Raw genomic sequence first — 21296 nt, 5'->3', positions numbered from 1 at the left:
CTAAAGACAGTGGCTGAGGCTCTAGATAATAAAGCAGTTTCTTAACCACAGCCTGACATCCTTTTGAAATGCAAAATAGTGGATTTAGCCGGATGCAGAATCCTTTGAGGTGACAGTGAAATTCCATGGCAATTTAAAATGAACAACGGACAGTTTCCCGCATCCTTACAACTAAGACTTCCTAAATCACACCAAATGGTCCCAAAGAGGCATGGAAGAACATTTTTAAGACCAGCATTTTACTCTGAAACTGGGATTAACCATCAGGCAGGAAATGGTGCCAGAATGTGAGTTGCTTTGTCCATTTTGTTTCTGAACAATAAGATAAAGGGTATAGCTTGATGACATTTTACAAGTACTTAAATTTATACGTATTAATATTAACAACATATTTGTCACCAATGGCATACCAATACATTTCAGAAATTGCATTGTGTTATTGCAAGAACCATATCCAATAATAAACATCTGATTTTGGGGGCCCAGATAAAGAAGTTTATAGGAGACAAGCGGGGAAGTCCAGCACACATGAGGAGTGGGTGAGGATGATATTATGCTTTACATTCTTTCCAGTATGTTCTAGGACATCATTCTTTTTTTGGGAAACTACAAGGGTCATAATAACCATCAGACAAGGAGATTGGACTTGTTCAACTGCTGGAAAATCTGGAGGTACCAAGAGAATGTTGGGGAGGGCAGGCACACACTCTGTCAACTGGAGCTAGTTAAGTTGTATCAGTTGGTCCAAACTAATAGAACCCTGACTTGTCCCACCACTGATGTATCCTTCTCCCACTTTCCATTTAGCACTAGGAGACCTTAAGCTATCTGCCTTCTCTGTTCCTTCCTCAAGGTCTTCCCTTCCAGAGTACTCCTGTTTCAGATATACCTCTTAACTTTCTTACCTTATCCAAACTGCCCTGGGCTCAGAGAGCTGGAATGATAAATAAGGATACCACTCAGAGGACATTTTCTTTTAAACAAATGAATATGAAAGGAGGAAATTTAGACACAGTGTTGCCACTGCCTGAATTTAAAGGCAGACATGGAGCACCATGATGTCATAGGTGTGCTACAAGAATAAATGAGCTCATCAGGCGAGAGGCATCTTCTCTTCTGGGTCCATGATGCTATGGAGGGTTCAGGTCTTTATGAAGTGGTAGTACCAGCACAGAGTGGTATTATGAAAACCACTGGATAACTTAACTGTCTCTTTATTACAGTTAACATGGAAAATCAGGCAGGATAACCTGGGTGTGCCTATCCTCATCCCCAGTACAAACCACTTTGTAGTAAAAAATATCCAATGCTTTCTCCCTAAATGCTCTAAAAGATATCAGTAAATTCAAGTAAGAAAACAAAGAGTAAACAAGCTATACCACAAACTATTTCTTACCCCCCTAAATTCTCTATGTCCCAGTTAATGGAAAAATTAGCTCCTTATGCATGAGGACTGCTGTTGGTTTGTTTTCATTATTAGGGAGATAATTATTCACTCAGCACAGAAGAAAAAAGCCAATATATTCTATCAGGGAAGAGCAAGTTTTTCAGGCAGACTATACATAGTCTGAACATTGGGATAGAATTCAAATCAGCCACCAGATGAGCTAGTCTTACACAAAGCTGAGACTGAAAGCTTTGCCATTGAGAAAGAATACCACAATGGTTGTTAACCATAAATACCAAGCTGAGAGGACATTCTTAAACCTGTTGGTCATGCACAGTGTTCAATGTTCTCTCTCTAGACAATTTGGAAGGAGGAAGTGGAGGTGGGATTTCTCAGAAACTCTCCGGAATGACCATACAAAGACAAATGGGGATGAGAAGAAGAAGAAGAAGAAGACCAAAGCTTACACTATGTTGCATTGTCCTCCACACAATCCTCTGGGAAGCAAGAGGAAAACAAATTCAAAGGAAAAAGAAAGAGAGATTATTCTATACATAATAGCACAGCACAGGTATAACGTTTAGCGTTGCAGACTGGCATTCCACCCATCCCCACCCCCGACTCCCTCAGAACGAGCAGTAGAATATTTGAGAGTCTGCACACACATGGTATGATGTTGAATACTTACTGGAGATTCATTGGTCTAACTCATTGCCAACTTGATGAATTAACTTCCAAGTCTAGGTTTTTTTTTAAAATCTACTTTAATAAAATATATTTCTCTAAGACACATAATTTACAGTATGTTTTTGCTCTAACGAATCAGCAGGAGTAAAATAACAGACACTCCCTGTCCAAGTGTGTCCAGGAGCTGTATAGCATGTTGTGTTGTAATATTCTGAGCTGTACAACTAACCAACATGGTGGTATGCTCAGATCTTAAAATCAAGCTACTTTGTGTTGATTTATTTTTACATACTATACTTTCCGTGAAGTTCTAGTGGAACTTTCTTTAAAGAAATCACTGTTTCACATCACATTATTTAAGAGAATTCACAGGGTATAAATTTAAGAAAAAGGGAAGAGAACCAATCTCTTCCTGATTTCAAATAACCACCTCTGGTCTATTGAATTGAAAATCAGTAACAGTGGGCTGGGACAGGACTGCTAGGGTGAGTGCTGGTGACAGGAAGAGACAGATGATGATGGGACCAGTTTGTGAACCAAGTTAGTTGATGGCATTTGTTCATTTCTTGAACAAACCATGGCTGCTGGCAGGAAGGACTTCAGTATTCTCTGAGGAGTCAGCTTTCCATCAGAAGCGGAATTTATACACATATATTCATTCATTATTGGATAATAAAAGTAACTTTAGGGTAGTATGCCTGAAAGCTACACCTAAACTGTTTTTTATGCCCATATAACTTTGAAGGAACACATGGACTGTTTCCTAGTGATATAAAAGAATTGACAACTTCCTTATAAATGTAGTAAGAGGTTAAATGATGGAACTGATATATTTTTAAGAGAGAGTTTTGTTTTGTTTTCAACTACTTTATATAAGTTTTAGCAGTGGTTTACCTACTTTGGGATTAGGAGATTTATTTCTAAAACAAACCCCATAACTACCACTTCACATAAAAAATTGCTTTATAATAGCTGGTATAAGAACCTTTACCAACAGATCCCAAAGTTAATGCCACAGGTACTAATTTTAAATGGTAGTAAGAAGCAACTCTCCGAGAGCTTTATAGCTAAGATATTTTCAGTTTGGCAAAAGGGGTGGGGTGATTGGGATCGTCTTTGGGATGCTATCTTTTGAAGCATTTTCTCTGCTGAAACACAGAGAAATTAAAGGAAGTCTTTTCCAATTATCCTTCTTTTCTGGGACACATGCTTCTTATAAATATTCAGGAAACATCTTTTCAGGGGAAAATTAAAACAGGAGTAGGTAACATGAGACTTGATCATAAACATTCCAAATAAGCAGTGATATATGGCAGACCCATCAGGACCTATCACCTTTGCATGTATCTTGAAGATGATTTTATCTGACTGTTGCACAGCGCTGTCTGGTCAAGGTAACTGCTCCAACCTTTCCACTATTCAGAACTATGTTGAACCTGCAAAGGGACTGTAAACAGTCCCTTTTTACATGGAAACAGTCCCTTGGTCTCAGGGGCTGAGAAAGTAGCTCCAGGTAGGTTTATGACTGGCTGTGAATTACAAATCGCTAATTCTTACAATATGGGAAGGAATCAGAATTTAATTGAATAAAAAATTAACAAAACTGCCATTCTCCCTTATAGAGCCTGAAGCCACACCTACGAGGAAGTAAGTACTATATGCCGTCAGAGAATATTTTAGAATAAAATTGACTTATTGATTTAAATTCTTCTGCACTGACTCTGGTCCTTATGTACCTTGAGTTTGGTCCTTTTCTCGTGATCATATGATTAACCATTATTAATTCTTTTAAAAAATTATTAAATGTATCTTGGGGGTGTGTAAAATAGAAGATCCTAAATCATTTTCCTATTTGCCAAGATTCCTCAAGACCCTTATATTTGGGGCACTTTGAGGATGACCAATGAAGTTCCTTTATAAAAGATTCAAATACCAATTTTCATATCTACTAGATTTTAAACATCCTGTGAAATTCTCAAAGTGCTGATGTTTTATTCAAGCTGTACTGAATTGTATAAATACCGTTGCCTTGAGAAAAGTATTTTTCTTGTTCAACTTCCCCTGTTTGAGTGTGTGTGTGTGTGTGTTTCTCCTAGTAGGAAAGAATACTGTGTTTCTGTTTCAAAGGCAAAAAAATTAATTAGTAGTCATAGATGTCATTATTGTGTTCAAAATCAATGCAGTTTTAACTAAGTGGATAATGTACTCCATTTGTTTTCCAATTTTATTTTCCTGAGGTAAGAACATTTAACCTGAGATCTAGGCTCTTAACCGATACAGTACTGTTATCTGCAGCACAATGGTTGTACAGCAGGTCTCTAAAACTTATTCATCTTGCATTGTGCCCAGTTCTGATATGAGAGTTCATAAAAATTCTGAAAAGCCTGAATTGTTTCATTAACTAAGTTAGAGCCAACTGAAATAGGAAAAGCAAAAAACAAAAAACAAAAGGGTGAGAGAGACAGAGGTCAAACCCCTACTCACAAATTGTGCTCTGGTTAAAAGGATCTTGACATACAAAGGAATTTGTAAAATAAAAACCCAAACAATGGAATCTAATGAAACCACCATTTCTTTACAACTGACTGGTTGTTTGGTGGAATCTAATTGTTTGTTTAAAAGAAAAAAGGTGACTAATTTTAAACTTTTCCTGAAATTGTGAATAAAGAATAGATATAACTAAGGTAAAGTACAAGGTTGAAGCAATTACCCAAATGATCCCTTTTTCAAAACCTACACTGAAGAGGGGGTTTTATTTGCTAATGAACAGTAATAAGTTTATAACAATTTAGCAGTTAATGACTCCACTTACCCCTTCACTTTGACACTTCGTGGATAGGTCTTTGTGTTGTAAGCACATTTGATTTTTATAGAGAGAAATGCTGAGATGTACTTAGTATGAGGCCAAATGCTACCAATTTAATCTTATGAGTTCTATACTGTAGAAGGATATTAGCTAAAATGATAAAGTAATTTATAACAGTGACTAATAAAAGTATTTTCATAACCAGAAACCCTTGAGATCTGAGTTTATATGACATAATCAGATGTGGTTCAAGTGTTTTATGACCTTAAGGCTTTTATGTATTAATTTTACATCAATATAATTGGCGAAGCAACATTAACGGCACTAACAATTACAGGTATATAAACTGGTTATAGTGCTATAAATTGTATTGAAAACGATTGGGCAGTATTTCTTTGAAATTATGAGCTTTTCCTTTTTTATAGCAAAATTTGATGTTTGAAACACATTAAAAGTTGTGTTTACTATATTTATGGTTGTAATCTCCAAGTAAATTGCTTCAATGATAGATGTTTGGTCTCCTGACACACGTTTAAATGGATCAAAGAGTGACTATTTCTAAGCATTCCAACTTTTAAAAGACACATAAAAAAGAAAAAAAAGGTAGTAGTGTTGATTTGGGGTCTCTTGGCAAGATTTTTCAAACAGAAACTTTACATATAAGGAACATTCATGATAGAGTTACATTGTATCATAATTGAATAAATAACTGAAGCAGTTGAATAAGAAATGTGCTATTGTAATTATATCTCTGGAAGATATAGGAACTTAGTCTCCAAATTAATATTTCAGAAGAAATATGGAGTTGAAGATTTGGCCATTGTATGAGTGGATTAATAGTGATAAGACTCCTTAAATAATCTAATTCTTGACCTAAAAGGAAGATCTCATTACTTTTCAATATTCTAATTAAGACCAGGAGCAGATATAAGAATGAGATGACTTTTACCACCAGCTTTTTCAGAATCCCATCACGTTTTCTGAAGAATAACCCTGGTAACAGAAAGTGGCCACAACGGGAGAACTCACCAGCCGGTCCAAGCTCGTGCCTGCAGCAGTGGTTGGTCTCTCCTCAGGATTGTAAGGCCTGAACCGCGTATTAAAATTTTCAGGAGCTGAGCGAGCAGATCTGAGGGCTGGAGCAGGTTTGGGTTGGCCACATCCCTGAAAGACCTGGAAGAACCATTGAAAGGTTACGAAAGTTATACAGTGAGTTTCTTCCTAAGATTATGATGCCAAAGTATTCAGTGCACTGGCTTCCACATTTTTCATGGAACTCTTACCTCCAAAAAAACTCTGATCTGGAAACAAACAAATACAAGCACCAATGAAACAGAATTACTCCGTCAGATACAGAGTGACTGACTTACAGTCTGACTCTTATTTTCTATGTATACAGTCAATCCTCGTTATTTACAGATTCTGTTTTTGTGAATTTGCCTATAGTTGACCCTCTCCGTATCCATGGGTTTCGCATCTGCAAATTTAAACAAACTCGGATCAAATTTGATTTTGAGATCTGCAGGGGCTCCTGGAACTAATCACCTGCAGATACCGAGGGAAGACTGTATTCATTAAAATTAATTTGTAATCCCCAAATCAATACTCAAAATACTTCCGCAGACATGGGGAGAGCAGCAAAGTGCATGTTCACAGCTGCAACAAGGAGAAGCTGTGCCTTCTTGCTTCGGCTCTCAAGCTGTAAACACGTGTCTCTTTGGTGGTCTATTTAGTGCCACATTTTTTCCATACTTTTGTGTTTTACTTGGTGACTTCCCAGTTTAAAACGGCCCGCGACCGTAGGGCTGAAGTGCTGTCTAGTGTTCCTAAGGCTGTGATGTGCCTTTCGGAGAAAACTGTGTGTTAGATAAACTCAATTCAGGCATGAGTTACAGTGCACTTGGCTGTGAGTTCAATGTTAACAAATCAACAATATGTATCATACTGTCTTTCAGGAGAGACACACCTAAAACAAGGTTATGGATTGACTGGTTGATGAAAATGTGACTAAAAGCTTGCAGGAACCTAACCCTGTATTTCTAGTAGGAGCAACGGTTCAGTATTTGCTAATTCAGGGTTTGTGGTGACTCATAGAATACAACTATGCAAATAATGAGAATTGACTGTATTAAAAGTAGGAATTGTAATAGTTACCTCATAGGATGATTTCAGGATTAAAGAAATTATGTCCCAGACATTTTCATGTACTTGAATTTGGCATTCAAGAAACATTCGTTTGGGATTCTTGTTACTGTGACCAATGTATTTCATGTATAGCATAGAAGGCCAATAACTTGAGTGTCTCCTCTTTGAGTAATGAAAACCTCTAATAGAAGAATTCTTTGAAAACACTCTCTAGAGCAATGATGTGTAAATAGGACAAGCAAATGTGGATAACTTCCCTATAATGACAGTTTCCTCTAATTTTGTTGTTGACAGCTGTTCATGTCACAATTAGGGTTGCCATGGGAAATCAAACATTCTATTGTAATGATCTCAGGGACCAAGCTGCTAGTTCTTTTCCACAGTGGTTTTACTCAGGGTGGTGTGGGGATACCTCCTTTGCTAGTTTTAGAAGCTTCGCACTCTCTGCTGGTTATCAAGAGATAATCCCTTTGATAGCATTACAGGAAATCCAGTAACATTTTCAGGAAGTTTTTATTAATTTTTTTTGGCGGTATGCGGGCCTCTCACTGCTGTGGCCTCTCCCATTGCGGAGCACAGGCTCTGGACGCACAGGCTCAGCGGCCATGGCTCACCGGCTCAGCCACTCCGCGTCATGTGGGATCTTCCCAGACCGGGGCTCGAACCCGTGTCCCCTGCATCGGCAGGCGGACTCTCAACCACTGCGCCACCAGGGAAGCCCCATTTTCAGGAAGTTTTGATGAAGTTCAACTTTGCGTTTCTTCTGTTTCTACACAGGAGATGATTCTATCCTGGATACTTCTTTCAGTAAACTTTTTGGGATTATTTATGTCATCCAGTTCTTAAGGTACACGTGTGTGTTTGGAATGCATTCCTTCTGGTTTTGTTATTTGACTCTGTGTTGTTTAACTCTAAAACAAGCGTTTTTCATTAGGCATATTATGGGATTCCACTGAAGTACGCAAGGGCTCCTGAGTGCCATTCCCGATGACAAATTCCATCCTGAGACACAATTCATTTAGTTTTACCACTACAGCTGATTTCTCCTTTGCTGTATTCAAAAGTTCTCCTTCCACTCAGCACTTTGCAGAGCGGGAGCACTTTGTCTTGGCATTCCTCGAGATTGGCCTTAACACACTATTGATTATGCTTCTCTCACACAATTTCTGAAGCCGATGGTGTAAACCAGTGTGATAAAGCTAGCGTGCCCCTTTCTGCCCACTGCCTAAATCACCTCCCAGTGGCAAGGTCATTGCTGATGGAGGGCATTAGCATTTCCAAAGCTCCAGGGTTCGGTTGAGTGTGCTATTTTGGATTGCTTCGAAAATGACAGCTGACTTTTAAAAAGTATAAAGCCTAGGGCAAAACAATATTAATGGCTTTGCTGAGATTTCTTGAAGCTGGGCACACGGAAAGAGTTAACAGACCTTCTTAATTTGCCTTTTGGGAAGAACCTGGCAAACTGGCTTAAGTTAAATCAAAGGAACAAGAAATGCCCTGAAAGAATATTAGTGCCCCAGGGGAGATATTTCATTGTAACAAAAAACCTTACCACTTGTAGGATTTTTTTGTTTTGTTTTTTGGGGAGAGTGTTAATTATAACGATAGAACATAGGTAAGTCAATATAGCTTTCTGCTCGTAGCTTTCTGTTATTTATATCAGGCTTGGATTTTGAGGATGATTTCAGTGCAGAAATTGCTGGGTCTATGATCTATGATCCAAGTTGAAGACACAGACTTCTAATTACTATGGAAACAACACCTAACCCCATAATCAGATGGAGAACTTCATAGAAATCTGTCACAATATGTGAAGATATGAATCAAGAAGGGCCTTCGGCACAGATTCTTGTATACCCTTAGAAAAAGGGAATCGTCTTAAGAGATAAGCTTTAGTGTGGAAATGCAAAGCTTAGGGATCAAGAGCTGTTTTTCAGAAACTTACAAAACCTAAAAAAAAAAAAAACCACAAAGATACCAGAGCATCAGCTTACCCTGTCTTTGTTCGGGAATGATTTAAAACACCTGTATGATTCTCATGTCGAGAATGTATCTTAAACAGCGTATATCCGTCAAATAACTTAGATGACATACAAAGTGAAAATTAATAATTTCATTTTCAGTACATGCAATCTGTTAGCTAGACAAAATATTTTTCAAACATGAGTTTCATGGGGTCGTTGACAGAAGGAATTCCCATGCAGAACATTTGGACTGTCTCAGACAATGTTTTTGAGCCTGCTATAGCAGCAGGATAGTTAGGCAAAGTTCTGGGCCTCCTGAGGTCCAGGGCTATATTCCTATAAAGGACCAGTGAGCCTTCTTCCTGGTGGTCTGGGTGACCCAATATTTTGTATTTTGAATAAGGGTAGAAACAGATGAGGAATAACGTGTGGGCGAAAGGCTTTAGTTTCAATGAGTCTGTAGATCAAGGTTCTCCCCCAGGAAGTGGTCAGGACTGCAGACACAGATTTAGATCATTAGCCTAAAGATGGTATTTAAAACCCTGAAACTGGCTGCACTCACCAAGGGCAGGTATGCAGACAGGTAACAGGAGGAGCTGAGAACAGCCCAGTGCCACATCAGCATTCAGAGGACCTCCCTGAACCTTAGTTTCCTCCTCTGTCAAATGGGAATATTAATATTATTTACCACACAGATAAGCTGTGATGATAAAATGCAATAACACATAAGGCAGGAAAATAGAAGCCAGTGTTTGGAAAAGTAAGTGCTTGATAATAATTAGCTAATTATATCATTCTGCGATCGGTTCTTTCTAGTTCTGTTTTCTGAGTAAGGAGATTTGAGGGGGGAAAATGTCTGGGCTGATGTTTCTTAAATGTCTTCCACAAAATATTATTTCCCAGGCTGTTAACAGCTGTTACATAAGCAATGGATCCCATGGGTCCAAGTTAAATGAGGTACCTTAGCAGGGCTTCATCAGGGTAATGTGTTTTGACTCGTCAAAAGGAAGAAGCTCATTTGTAGTGTTTTCCAAAACTATGTGGCCAAGGGTTCTCCAGGAAGTTCTTACAAGGTGTTCCAGGGAACATACCAGGACACACTGGGAAGTTTGCTCTAATTAGCTAAGAGGAGAAATGATTCAGATGTAACTGCACTTACCTAGAGGTACTTGTGAAGCCACTCCCCGCTCCACTACCTTTAACTCAAGAGAAGAAATACTATACAGGTCTTCACTTTACAACAGAACTTTCTGGAGGATATGGCTGCAGGCTAAGTCACCTTGTCGTGGAACAAATCATTAGTTCTGCTCCTTGAAAAAATAGAATCAGTACTACCTCCTGCCTGGCTCCCTCCAAGGAACATTGAAAAGGATAATTAGATAATTTGGAAAAGTATTTGGAAGTCCCAGTGTAGACAGATGTTACAGAGGTACAAAGAAATTATCCTTCCCACCTAGCAGAATCGCAAAACCTGTGGATTTCGGGAATATCTAGATTGGGAATCCTCTCTCTAAGAGGATTACTAAAATAACGTCTCTGAAGTATGTTGGCATTCTGAGATGAAAGAAGCTGACGTTAGACTTCCGGGTAAGATGGCGGAAGAGTAAGACGCGGAGATCACCTTCCTCCCCACGGATACACCAGAAGTACAGCTACACGTGGAACAACTCCTACAGAACACCTACTGAACGCTGGCAGAAGACCCCAGACGTCCCAAAAGGCAAGAAACTCCCCACATACCTGGGTAGGGCAAAGCGGAGAGATCCCCACACAGAGGATCGGTGCCGAGCGGCACTCACCAGCCCGAGAGGCTTGTCTGCTCGCCCGCCGGGGCGCGCAGCGCTGGAAGCTGAGGCTCGGGCTTCGGTCAGAGCGCAGGGAGAGGACTGGGGCTGGCGGAGAGAACTCAGCCTGAAGGGGGCTGGTGTGCCACAGCTAGCCGGGAGGGAGTCCGGGAAAACTCTGGAGCTGCCAAAGAGGCAAGAGACTTTTTCTTCCCTCTTGGTTTCCTGGTGCGCGAGGAGAGGGGATTAAGAGCGCCGCGTAAAGGAGCTCCAGAGACGGGCGCGAGTCACGACTGAAAGCACGGAGCCCAGTGACGGGCGTGGGACGCTGGGGCTGCTGCTGCCGCCGCCAAGAAGCCTGTGTGCGAGCGCAGGTCACTGCCCACACCGCCCTTCCGGGAGCCTGTGCAGCCCGCCACTGCCGGGGTACCGGGATCCAGGGGCGGCTTCCCTGGGAGAACGCACGGCGTGCCTCGGGCTGGTGCAACGTCACGCCGACCTCTGCCGCTGCAGGCGCGCCCCGCACTCCGTGCCCTTCCCTCCCGCCAGGCCTGAGTGAGCCAGAGTACCCGAAGAGGCTGCTCCTTTAACCCTGTCCTGTCTGAGCGAAGAACAGACGCCCTCCGGCGACCTACACGCAGAGGCGGGGCCAAATCCAAAGCTGAGACCCAGGAGCTGTGAGAACAAAGAAGAGAAAGGGAAACCTCTCCCAGCAGCCTCAGAAGCAGCAGATTAAAGCTCCACAATCAACTTGATGTACCCTGCATCTGTGGAATACAGGAATAGACAACACATCATCCCAAATTGAGGAGCCCGGAGTCAGTGCTGTGCCTCTGAGGTGGGAGAGCCAACTTCAGGACACTGGTCCACAAGAGACCTCCCAGCTCCACATAATATCAAACGGCGAAAATCTTCCAGAGATCTCCATCTCAACACCAGCACCCAGCTTCACTCAACGACCAGCAAGCTACAGTGCTGGACACCCTAAGCCAAACAACTAGCAAGACAGGAACACAACGCCACCCATTAGCAGAGAGGTGGCCTAAAATCATAAAAACTCTGCAGACACCCCAAAACACACCACCAGACGTGGACCTGCCCACCAGAAAGACAAGATCCAGCCTCATCCACCAGAACACAGGCACTAGTCCCCTCCACCAGGAAGCCTACACAACCCACTAAACCAACCTTAGCCACTGGGGACAGACACCAAAAACAACGGGAACTACGAACCTGCAGCCTGCAAAAAGGAGACCCCAAACACAGTAACATAAGCAAAATGAGAAGACAGAAAAACACACAGCAGGAGAAGGAGCAAGATAAAAACCCACCAGATCTAACAAATGAAGAGGTAATAGGCAGTCTACCTGAAAAAGAATTCAGAATAATGATGGTAAAGATGATCCAAGATTCTATTTCCCAGATCCAAAATCTTGGAAATAGAATAGACAAAATGCAAGAAACAGTTAACAAGGACCTAGAAGAACTAAAGATGAATCAAGCATCGATTAAAAACACAATACATGAAATAAAAAATACTCTAGATGGGATCAATAGCAGAATAACTGAGGCAGAAGAATGGATAAGTGAGGTGGAAGATAAAATAGTGGAAATAACTGCTGCAGAGCAAAATAAAGAAAAAAGAATGAAAAGAACAGAGGACAGTCTCAGAGACCTCTGGGACAACATTAAACCCACCAACATTCGAATTATAGGGGTTCCAGAAGAAGAAGAGAAAAAGAAAGAGACTGAGAAAATATTTGAAGAGATTATAGTTGAAAACTTCCCTAATATGGTAAAGGAAATAGTTAATCAAGTCCAGGAGGCACAGAGAGTCCCATACAGAATAAATCCAAGGAGAAATATGCCAAGACACATATTAATCAAACTGTCAAAAATTAAACACAAAGAAATCATATTAAAAGCAGCAAGGCAAAAACAACAAATAACACACAGGGAATCCCCATCAGGATAACAGCTGATCTCTCAGCAGAAACTCTACAAGCCAGAAGGGAGTGGCAGGACATAATTAAAGTGATGAAGGAGAAAAACCTGCAACCAAGATTACTCTACCCAGCAAGGATCTCATTCAGATTTGATGGAGAAATTAAAACGTTTACAGACAAGCAAAAGCTGAGAGAGTTCAGCACCACCAAACCAGCTTTACAACAAATGCTAAAGGAACTTCTCTAGGCAAGAAACACAACAGAAGGAAAAGACCTACAATAACGAACCCAAAACAATTAAGAAAATGGGAATAGGAACATACATATTGATAATTACCTTAAATGTAAATGGACTAAATGCTCCCAGCAAAAGACACAGATTGGCTGAATGGATACAAAAACAAGACCCATATATATGCTGTCTACAAGAGACCCACTTCAGACCTAGAGACACATACAGACTGAAAGTAAGGTGATGGAAAAAGATATTCCATGCAAATGGAAACCAAAAGAAAGCTGGAGTAGCAATTCTCATATCAGACAAAATAGACTTTAAAATAAAGACTACTAGAAGAGACAAAGGACACTACATAATGATCAAGGGATCAATCCAAGAAGAAGATATAACAATTGTAAATATTTATGCACCCAACATAGGAGCACCTCAATACATAAGGCAAATACTAACAGCCATAAAAGGAGAAATCGACAGTAACACACTCATAGTAGGGGACTTTAACACCCCACTTTCACCAATGGACAGATCATCCAAAATGAAAATAAATAAGGGAACACAAGCTTTAAATTATACATTAAACAAGATGGACTTAATTGATATTTATAGGACATTCCATCCAAAAACAACAGAATACACATTTTTCTCAAGTGCTCATGGAACAATCTCCAGGATAGATCATATCTTGGGTCACAAATCAAGCCGTGGTAAATTTAAGAAAATTGAAGTTGTATCAAGTATCTTTTCCGACCACAATGCTATGAGACTAGATATCAATTACAGAAAAAGAGCTGTAAAAAATACAAACACATGGAGGCTAAACAATACACTACTTAATAACGAAGTGATCACTGAAGAAATCAAAGAGGAAATTAAAAAATACCTAGAAACAAATGACAATGGAGACACGACGACCCAAAACCTATGGGATGCAGCAAAAGCAGTTCTAAGAGGGAAGTTTATAGCAATACAATCCCACCTTAAGAAACAGGAAACATCTCGAATAAACAACCTAACCTTGCACCTAAAGCAATTAGAGAAAGAAGAACAAAAACATCCCAAAGTTAGCAGAAGGAAAGAAATCATAAAAATCAGATCAGAAATAAATGAAAAAGAAATGAAGGAAACGATAGCAAAGATCAATAAAACTAAAAGCTGGTTCTTTGAGAAGATAAACAAAATTGATAAACCATTAGCCAGACTCATCAAGAAAAAAAGGGAGAAGACTCAAATCAATAGAATTAGAAATGAAAAAGGGGAAGTAACAACTGACACTGCAGAAATACAAAAGATCATGAGAGATTACTATAAGCAACTCTATGCCAATAAAATGGACAACCTGGAAGAAATGGAGAAATTCTTAGAAATGCACAACCTGCCAAGACTGAATCAGGAAGAAAGAGAAAATATGAACAGACCAATCACAAGCACTGAAATTGAAACTGTGATAAAAAATCTTCCAACAAACAAAAGCCCAGGACCAGATGGCTTCACAGGTGAATTCTATCAAGCATTTAGAGAAGAGCTAACACCTATCCTTCTGAAACTCTTCCAAAATATAGCAGAGGGAGGAACACTCCCAAACTCATTCTACGAGGCCACCATCACCTTGATACCAAAACCAAACAAGGATGTCACAAAGAAAGAAAACTACAGGCCAATATCACTGATGAACATAGATGCAAAAATCTTCAACAAAATACTAGCAAACAGAATCCAACAGCACATTAAAAGGATCATACACCATGATCAAGTGGGGTTTATTCCAGGAATGCAAGGATTCTTCAATATACACAAATCAATCAACGTGATACACCATATTAACAAATTGAAGGAGAAAAACCATATGATCATCTCAATAGATGCAGAGAAAGCTTTCGACAAAATTCAACACCCATTTATGATAAAAACCCTGCAGAAAGTAGGCATAGAGGGAACTTTCCTCAACATAATAAAAGCCATATATGACAATCCCACAGCCAGCATCGTCCTCAATGGTGAAAAACTGAAACCATTTCCACTAAGCTCAGGAACAAGACAAGGTTGCCCACTCTCACCACTCTTATTCAACATAGTTTTGGAAGCTTTAGCCACAGCAATCAGAGAAGAAAAGGAAATAAAAGGAATCCAAATTGGAAGAGAAGAAGTAAAGCTGTCACTGTTTGCAGATGACATGATACTATACATAGAGAATCCTAAAGATGCTACCAGAAAACTTCTAGAGTTAATCAATGAATTTGGTAAAGTTGCAGGATACAAAATTAATGCACAGAAATCTCTGGCATTCCTATATACTAATGATGAAAAATCTGAAAGTGAAATCAAGAAAACACTCCCATTTACCACTGCAACAAAAAGAATAAAATATCTAGGAATAAACCTACCTAAGGAGACAAAAGAACTGTATGCAGAAAATTATAAGACACTGATGAAAGAAATTAAAGATGATACAAATAGATGGTGAGATGTACCATGTTCTTGGATTGGAAGAATCAACATTGTGAAAATGACTCTATTACCCAAAGCAATCTACAGATTCAATGCAATCCCTATCAAACTACCACTGTCATTTTTCGCAGAACTAGAACAAAAAATTTCACAATTTGTATGGAAACACAAACGACCCCGAATAGCCAAAGCAATCTTGAGAACGAAAAATGGAGCTGGAGGAATCAGGCTCCCTGACTTCAGACTATACTACAAAGCTACAGTAATCAAGACAGTATGGTACTGGCACAAAAACAGAAAGATAGATCAATGGAACAGGATAGAAAGCCCAGAGTTAAACCCACGGACATATGGTCACCTTATCTTTGATAAAGGAGGCAGGAATGTACAGTGGAGAAAGGACAGTCTCTTCAATAAGTGGTGTTGGGAAAACTGGATAGGGACATGTAAAAGTATGAGATTAGATCACTCCCTAACACCATACACAAAAATAAGCTCAAAATGGATTAAAGACCTAAATGTAAGGCCAGACACTATCAAACTCTTAGAGGAAACCATAGGCAGAACACTCTATGACATAAATCACAGCAAGATCCTTTTTGACCCACCTCCTAGAGAAATGGAAATAAAGACAAAAATAAACACATGGGACCTAATGAAACTTCAAAGCTTTTGCACAGCAAGGGAAACCATAAACAAGACCAAAAGACAACCCTCAGAATGGGAGAAAATATTTGCAAATGAAGCAACTGACAAAGGATTAATCTCCAAAATTTATAAGCAGCTCATGCAGCTCAATAACAAAAAAACAAACAACCCAATCCAAAAATGGGCAGAAGACCTAAATAGACATTTCTCCACAGAAGATATACAGACTGCCAACAAACACATGAAAGGATGCTCAACATCTTTGCTCATTAGAGAATTGCAAATCAAAACTACAATGAGATATCATCTCACACCAGTCAGAATGGCCATCATCAAAAAATCTAGAAACAATAAATGCTGGAGAGGGTGCGGAAAAAAGGGAACACTCTTGCACTGCTGGTGGGAATGTGAATTGGTACAGCCGCTATGGAGAACGGTATGGAGGTTCCTTAAAAAACTACAAATAGAACTACCATATGACCCAGCAATCCCACTACTGGGCATATACTCTGAGAAAACCATAATTCAAAAAGAGACATGTACCAAAATGTTCATAGCAGCCCTATTTACAATAGCCCAGAGATGGAAACAACCTAAGTGTCCATCATCAGATGAATGGATAAAGAAGATGTGGCACATATATACAATGGAATATTACTCAGCCATAAAAAGAAATGAAATTGAGCTATTTGTAATGAGGTGGATAGACCTAGAGTCTGTCATACAGAGTGAAGTAAGTCAGAAAGAGAAAGACAAATACTGTATGCTAACACATATATATGGAATTTAAGAAAAAAAAATGTCATGAAGAACATAGGGGTAAGACAGGAATAAAGACACAGACCTACTAGAGAATGGACTTGAGGATATGGGGAGGGGGAAGGGTAAGCTGTGACAAAGTGAAAGAGCGGCATGGACATATATACACTACCAAACGTGAGGTAGATAGCTAGTGGGAAGCAGCCACATAGCACAGGGAGATCAGCTCGGTGTTTTGTGACCGCCTGGAGGGGTGGGATAGGGAGGGTGGGAGGGAGACGCAAAAGGGAGGGGATATGGAAACATATGTATATGTATAACTGATTAAATTTGTTATAAAGCAATAAATAAATAAATAAATAAATAAAATGAAGCTGACGTTAAAGATAGAAAGTGCTGAAAGAAGAGACATATTATTGTTTGGAGAAACAAGAAAGAAAGGGGGTGTGGTGAGAACAGGTTGGAGTGCTGTCTCAGGTTTCCAAGCATTATTCCTTTAAGAACATCGCAGCATCTTAACATATTTCCTTAAAATAAATAACACAGTGTGCACTTTTTCAGAGGCATCCAAGCTTCTACCTCCCTGTCCCCTTTATGTTCTGCAGGTTGATTATACATTCACCGAAGTCATTACTGGCAATCTGAGAAGCAACGGCTGCACAGCAGTCCTGTCTCAGCCCATGTGTGTGTTTCTTTAAAAATTTATCTTCTCAGTTTCTACTCAGTGGGTTTTTATTCTGGTGGCAAAGATGTTGCTATTCCCATACGTCATTTTGAAATTTGCAAGCAAAACTCTTATCTTGTATAGTAGTAGGGGTGACAGTGTATGCTACCTAGATTTAATTGGACTTGATGTTTTGAGAGTGATGTTTTATTTACTTATTAGATTCTAATTTACATTAGAGTGTTAATGAATGAACTGTTTGTCAGATGACCACTTGGGGAATTCAAATCTATCCCATTTGTTCCCAAGGAAACAGAAGCTATCATATCTGATGGGCTCTACATATATTTTGTCCAAGTGTGGCCACTTCTTTCATGAGAGCCAAGTATAATAGGAAGGTAACCAATTAGAGTCTAAAAGCTTGGAGTCCTGGTTTCCGTCTTTCTCCTTACACCTGTGTGGTGCGGGGGTACTATGTTGTCCCCAAATCTCAAGGCTGTTGTGAAGATAAAATAATATGATGCTTAGAAAAGACGCTGAAGCAATGAGGTAAAAAGATGTACTATTATTTTACTGACGTAATCTATAATCAAATAGGACAATAACAGGTAACAAATCAAATCTAGGGACTATGCAGAGTGATGCATGAATAATTTAAGATCTATGAAGAATAAGATCTTATACATTTTGTTCAGCATTGTATCCCAGAATCTGTAAGAGTTCCTAGCACATAGTATGTGTTTAAGAAATCAGAAATGAGGGCTTCCCTGGTGGCGCAGTGGTTGAGAATCTGCCTGCTGATGCAGGGGACACGGGTTCATGCCCCGGTCCGGGAAGATCCCACATGCTGCAGAGCGGCTGGGCCCGTGAGCCACAACTACTGAGCCTGCGCATCTGGAGCCTGTGCTCCGCAACGAGAGGCCACGATAGTGACAGGCCCGTGCACCGCGATGAAGAGTGGCCCCCGCTTGCCACAACTAGAGAAAGCCCTCACACAGAAACGAAGACCCAACACAGCAAAAATAAATAAATTAATTAATAAAGTCTTACCCCCAACATCTACAAAAAAAAAAATCAGAAATGAAAGATTATGAAGAAGGAAAATTTTTAGTTATAATTTCTGTCTTTTGCAAACATTTATTGAAGTCAATTAGGAGGTAGATTTCTGTAATGAGAAAGAAAAGACAGGAAAGGAAAGAGAAATAATACTTATTGAGTGTCTATGATGGACCTGACTCAGGGCTACGTGATTCATACACTTATCTCAGCAGTCAGTTATCTCAAAATCAAAGTTGAACCTTTCTTCCTTAGGCTTCAGAAAATACAATGAATCATCCATCCATATATATATAAAAAAAGATATCTCCTTTAGTCCACTTACTGTGCCAACTTAAGGCAAAACCAAATCACCAACTTGGTTTAACTGATAACTAGAACCAAAAAATCCAGTTTCTTTCTTTTTTTAAAAAATTGAAGTATAGTTGCTTTATAATGTGCCAATCTCTGTCACAGCAAAGTGACTCAGTTTTACACATATATACATTCTTTTTTTTTTTTTTTTTTTTTGCGGTACGCGGGCCTCTCACTGTTGTGGCCTCTCCCGTTGCGGGGCACAGGCTCCGGACGCGCAGGCTCAGCGGCCATGGCTCACGGGCCCAGCCGCTCCGCGGCATGTGGGATCTTCCCGGACCGGGGCACGAACCCACGTCCCCTGCATCGGCAGGCGGACTCTCAACCACTGCGCCACCAGGGAAGCCCTATACATTCTTTTTTAAAATATTCTTTTCCATAATGGTTTATCCCAGGAGACTGGGTATAGTTCCCTGTGTTACACAGCAGGACCTTGTTGTTTAAAAAAGCTGGTTTCTTGCTCATCTGATAAGAGCTACTCGCTGTGCTTGATGGGACAGTTAGTGAGCGGAAGACTTTGTGTATAAAATAGGCTTGGCTCTAACTGTTGGTAGGTGAGCTGAGAGCGAGTCTTCTGGAGAGAAGTGGCTGTTTCCCGATCTCCCCATCCTGCAAAAAGCAGCAGAGCCTGCACTCCGTTGTATCACAGCCCAGTTACTCATCACCTAGGTTCAGCTCAGAGCTGGGGGCCTGTTCTCAAAGCGGAAGTGAAACGTGAAGACTGAAATGGGTGTCAAGGGTGCGTCCACATATCCTCATTCAACAGATGCAAGTACGTTAAAATATTAAAAAACCCATTTCATTAGAAGTCGTAGCAAGGAGAGCTCCATCATCACCACGACACAAGATTAAACTAGACACCCCAGGGCCTCATTTTTGCACATTTTTTTCTGGTTCCTAACAACAATCTGTTAATATCCTAAGAAGTGTTTTCCTGAATATAAACTTAAAACATTTTAATAATGACTCTTTAGATATAAAATCATTATACTCATCATACATTTTAAACATCAGCATTTTTTATTTTATTTTATTTTTTTACTTTTATGAGTGTGCCAATTTTCCTGATGGATTGCCTTTCAAGAAAATGGGCTTTCATCCTATGGCTCTGAACAATCTCTCTTCTTCTCTCTCTTCTTTCCTCTTCCCTTCCCTCTCCCCCTACTTCCTCTCTCCATCTCTTCCTCTCTTTTCTTTGCTCTCTGATTCATGCTTTTGTTTCCTTAAAGATTGATTACAGTGGTCCTTTGGCTAAGCCCTCTGGCAAACTCAAAGTGCCTGGATGGGTCCAGGATTCTGTGTAGAGAATTCTGGGTTGGACTGAATCAAGTCAAGTTAGCACTTTCGGTTTTGGCTGCTTTTCATTCATTGGCTTCAGTTTTCAAAAGCCAGTGATTGTGTCAGTTTCAAGGTTTTAAACATCTACTCCTGATGCCTATGCAGCTTGCTTCCAGAAAACCTGTCAGATGGGTTGCATACTTCCTAAAATCGTTCCTTCAATAAAAGCAAATTCCTTCCATTTGCTGGAGAAGATGAATTTTTTTTTCCTGGAAGGCTCTGCATTCCTTCAACAGCAGAACACCTTGCTATTGCCTCCAAAATGGTGAGCAGGGAGGAGTGACAAGGAGCTGAACAAAACATATTTTGAGTGTGAGGAGAAAAAAACCCTAACTCTGTTGGCCTCACTAAATGGTTATTTCATACGCTCTTTGTTTACAAGGTTGAAAGCAATTCTTTAAGATCACTTTGCAGAATTTACATAAATGTGTAAATTTCAACAGCCTGGCTCTGTATCATTCATTCAAACTACTATTCAACGAATCTTTGTAGAGTGTCACTAAGGCCAGACTTAGGTGCTGGGGATGTGTCAACTGGACATGTCCCTGATCTCATGAGGGTTCTGACAAGAAATCAGGCAATTACAGTAGAATGTAGTAAATGCTATGGGAGCACCCACAAGAGGCAGCTAACCCAGACTGGACAGTCAGAGAAAGCATCTCAGGAGAGCAGGGATGTGCTGGAACCGGCTTTTACTGGCTCACAAGACCACGTGTTAAATTTTCAGGAATTTTGCAAGCCAGTCATTAAACAGAGTGATTCTTAAAAGTTAGATTGTATACACTTAAAATGATATAAATTATACTAAAATCAAAGGTAATGTATACTGAAAATTCATTACTTCCTAATTATTTTACCATTATTTATGCTCCTGTGGTTATGTGTGCCAAGTATGCCAAGTGTACCCCTAAGGGGGAAATGTTACATTGTGGTCTGCTACTATGTTCAGTTGACATCATGTTGGTAGCTTGAAACTTACACCCCAGAAATTGGCAAACACTATAAACTAGCATGTTTTCTGCACAGAGAGCTGGTTGTGCAAACACTTCCCAGTATAACACTGAATCTTGCCAGG

At 39.9% G+C, this 21296-nt stretch overlaps 1 protein-coding gene across 1 annotated transcript in view; it reads right to left on the bottom strand.

Annotated features, from left to right (window-relative positions):
- GPC6 (glypican 6) overlaps positions 1-21296 on the bottom strand; it is a 1080358-nt gene that overhangs the window by 87354 nt on the left and 971708 nt on the right. Inside the window, exon 6 of the mRNA XM_060080058.1 lies at positions 5910-6053. Coding sequence (XP_059936041.1) covers positions 5910-6053 — 144 coding nt within the window. The remainder of the gene's footprint in view (positions 1-5909; positions 6054-21296) is intronic.

This window comes from Mesoplodon densirostris, chromosome 17 (assembly GCF_025265405.1).
Source record: "Mesoplodon densirostris isolate mMesDen1 chromosome 17, mMesDen1 primary haplotype, whole genome shotgun sequence".
Lineage (NCBI taxonomy): Eukaryota > Metazoa > Chordata > Mammalia > Artiodactyla > Ziphiidae > Mesoplodon > Mesoplodon densirostris.
This window is presented reverse-complemented; position numbering and strand designations above follow the sequence as displayed.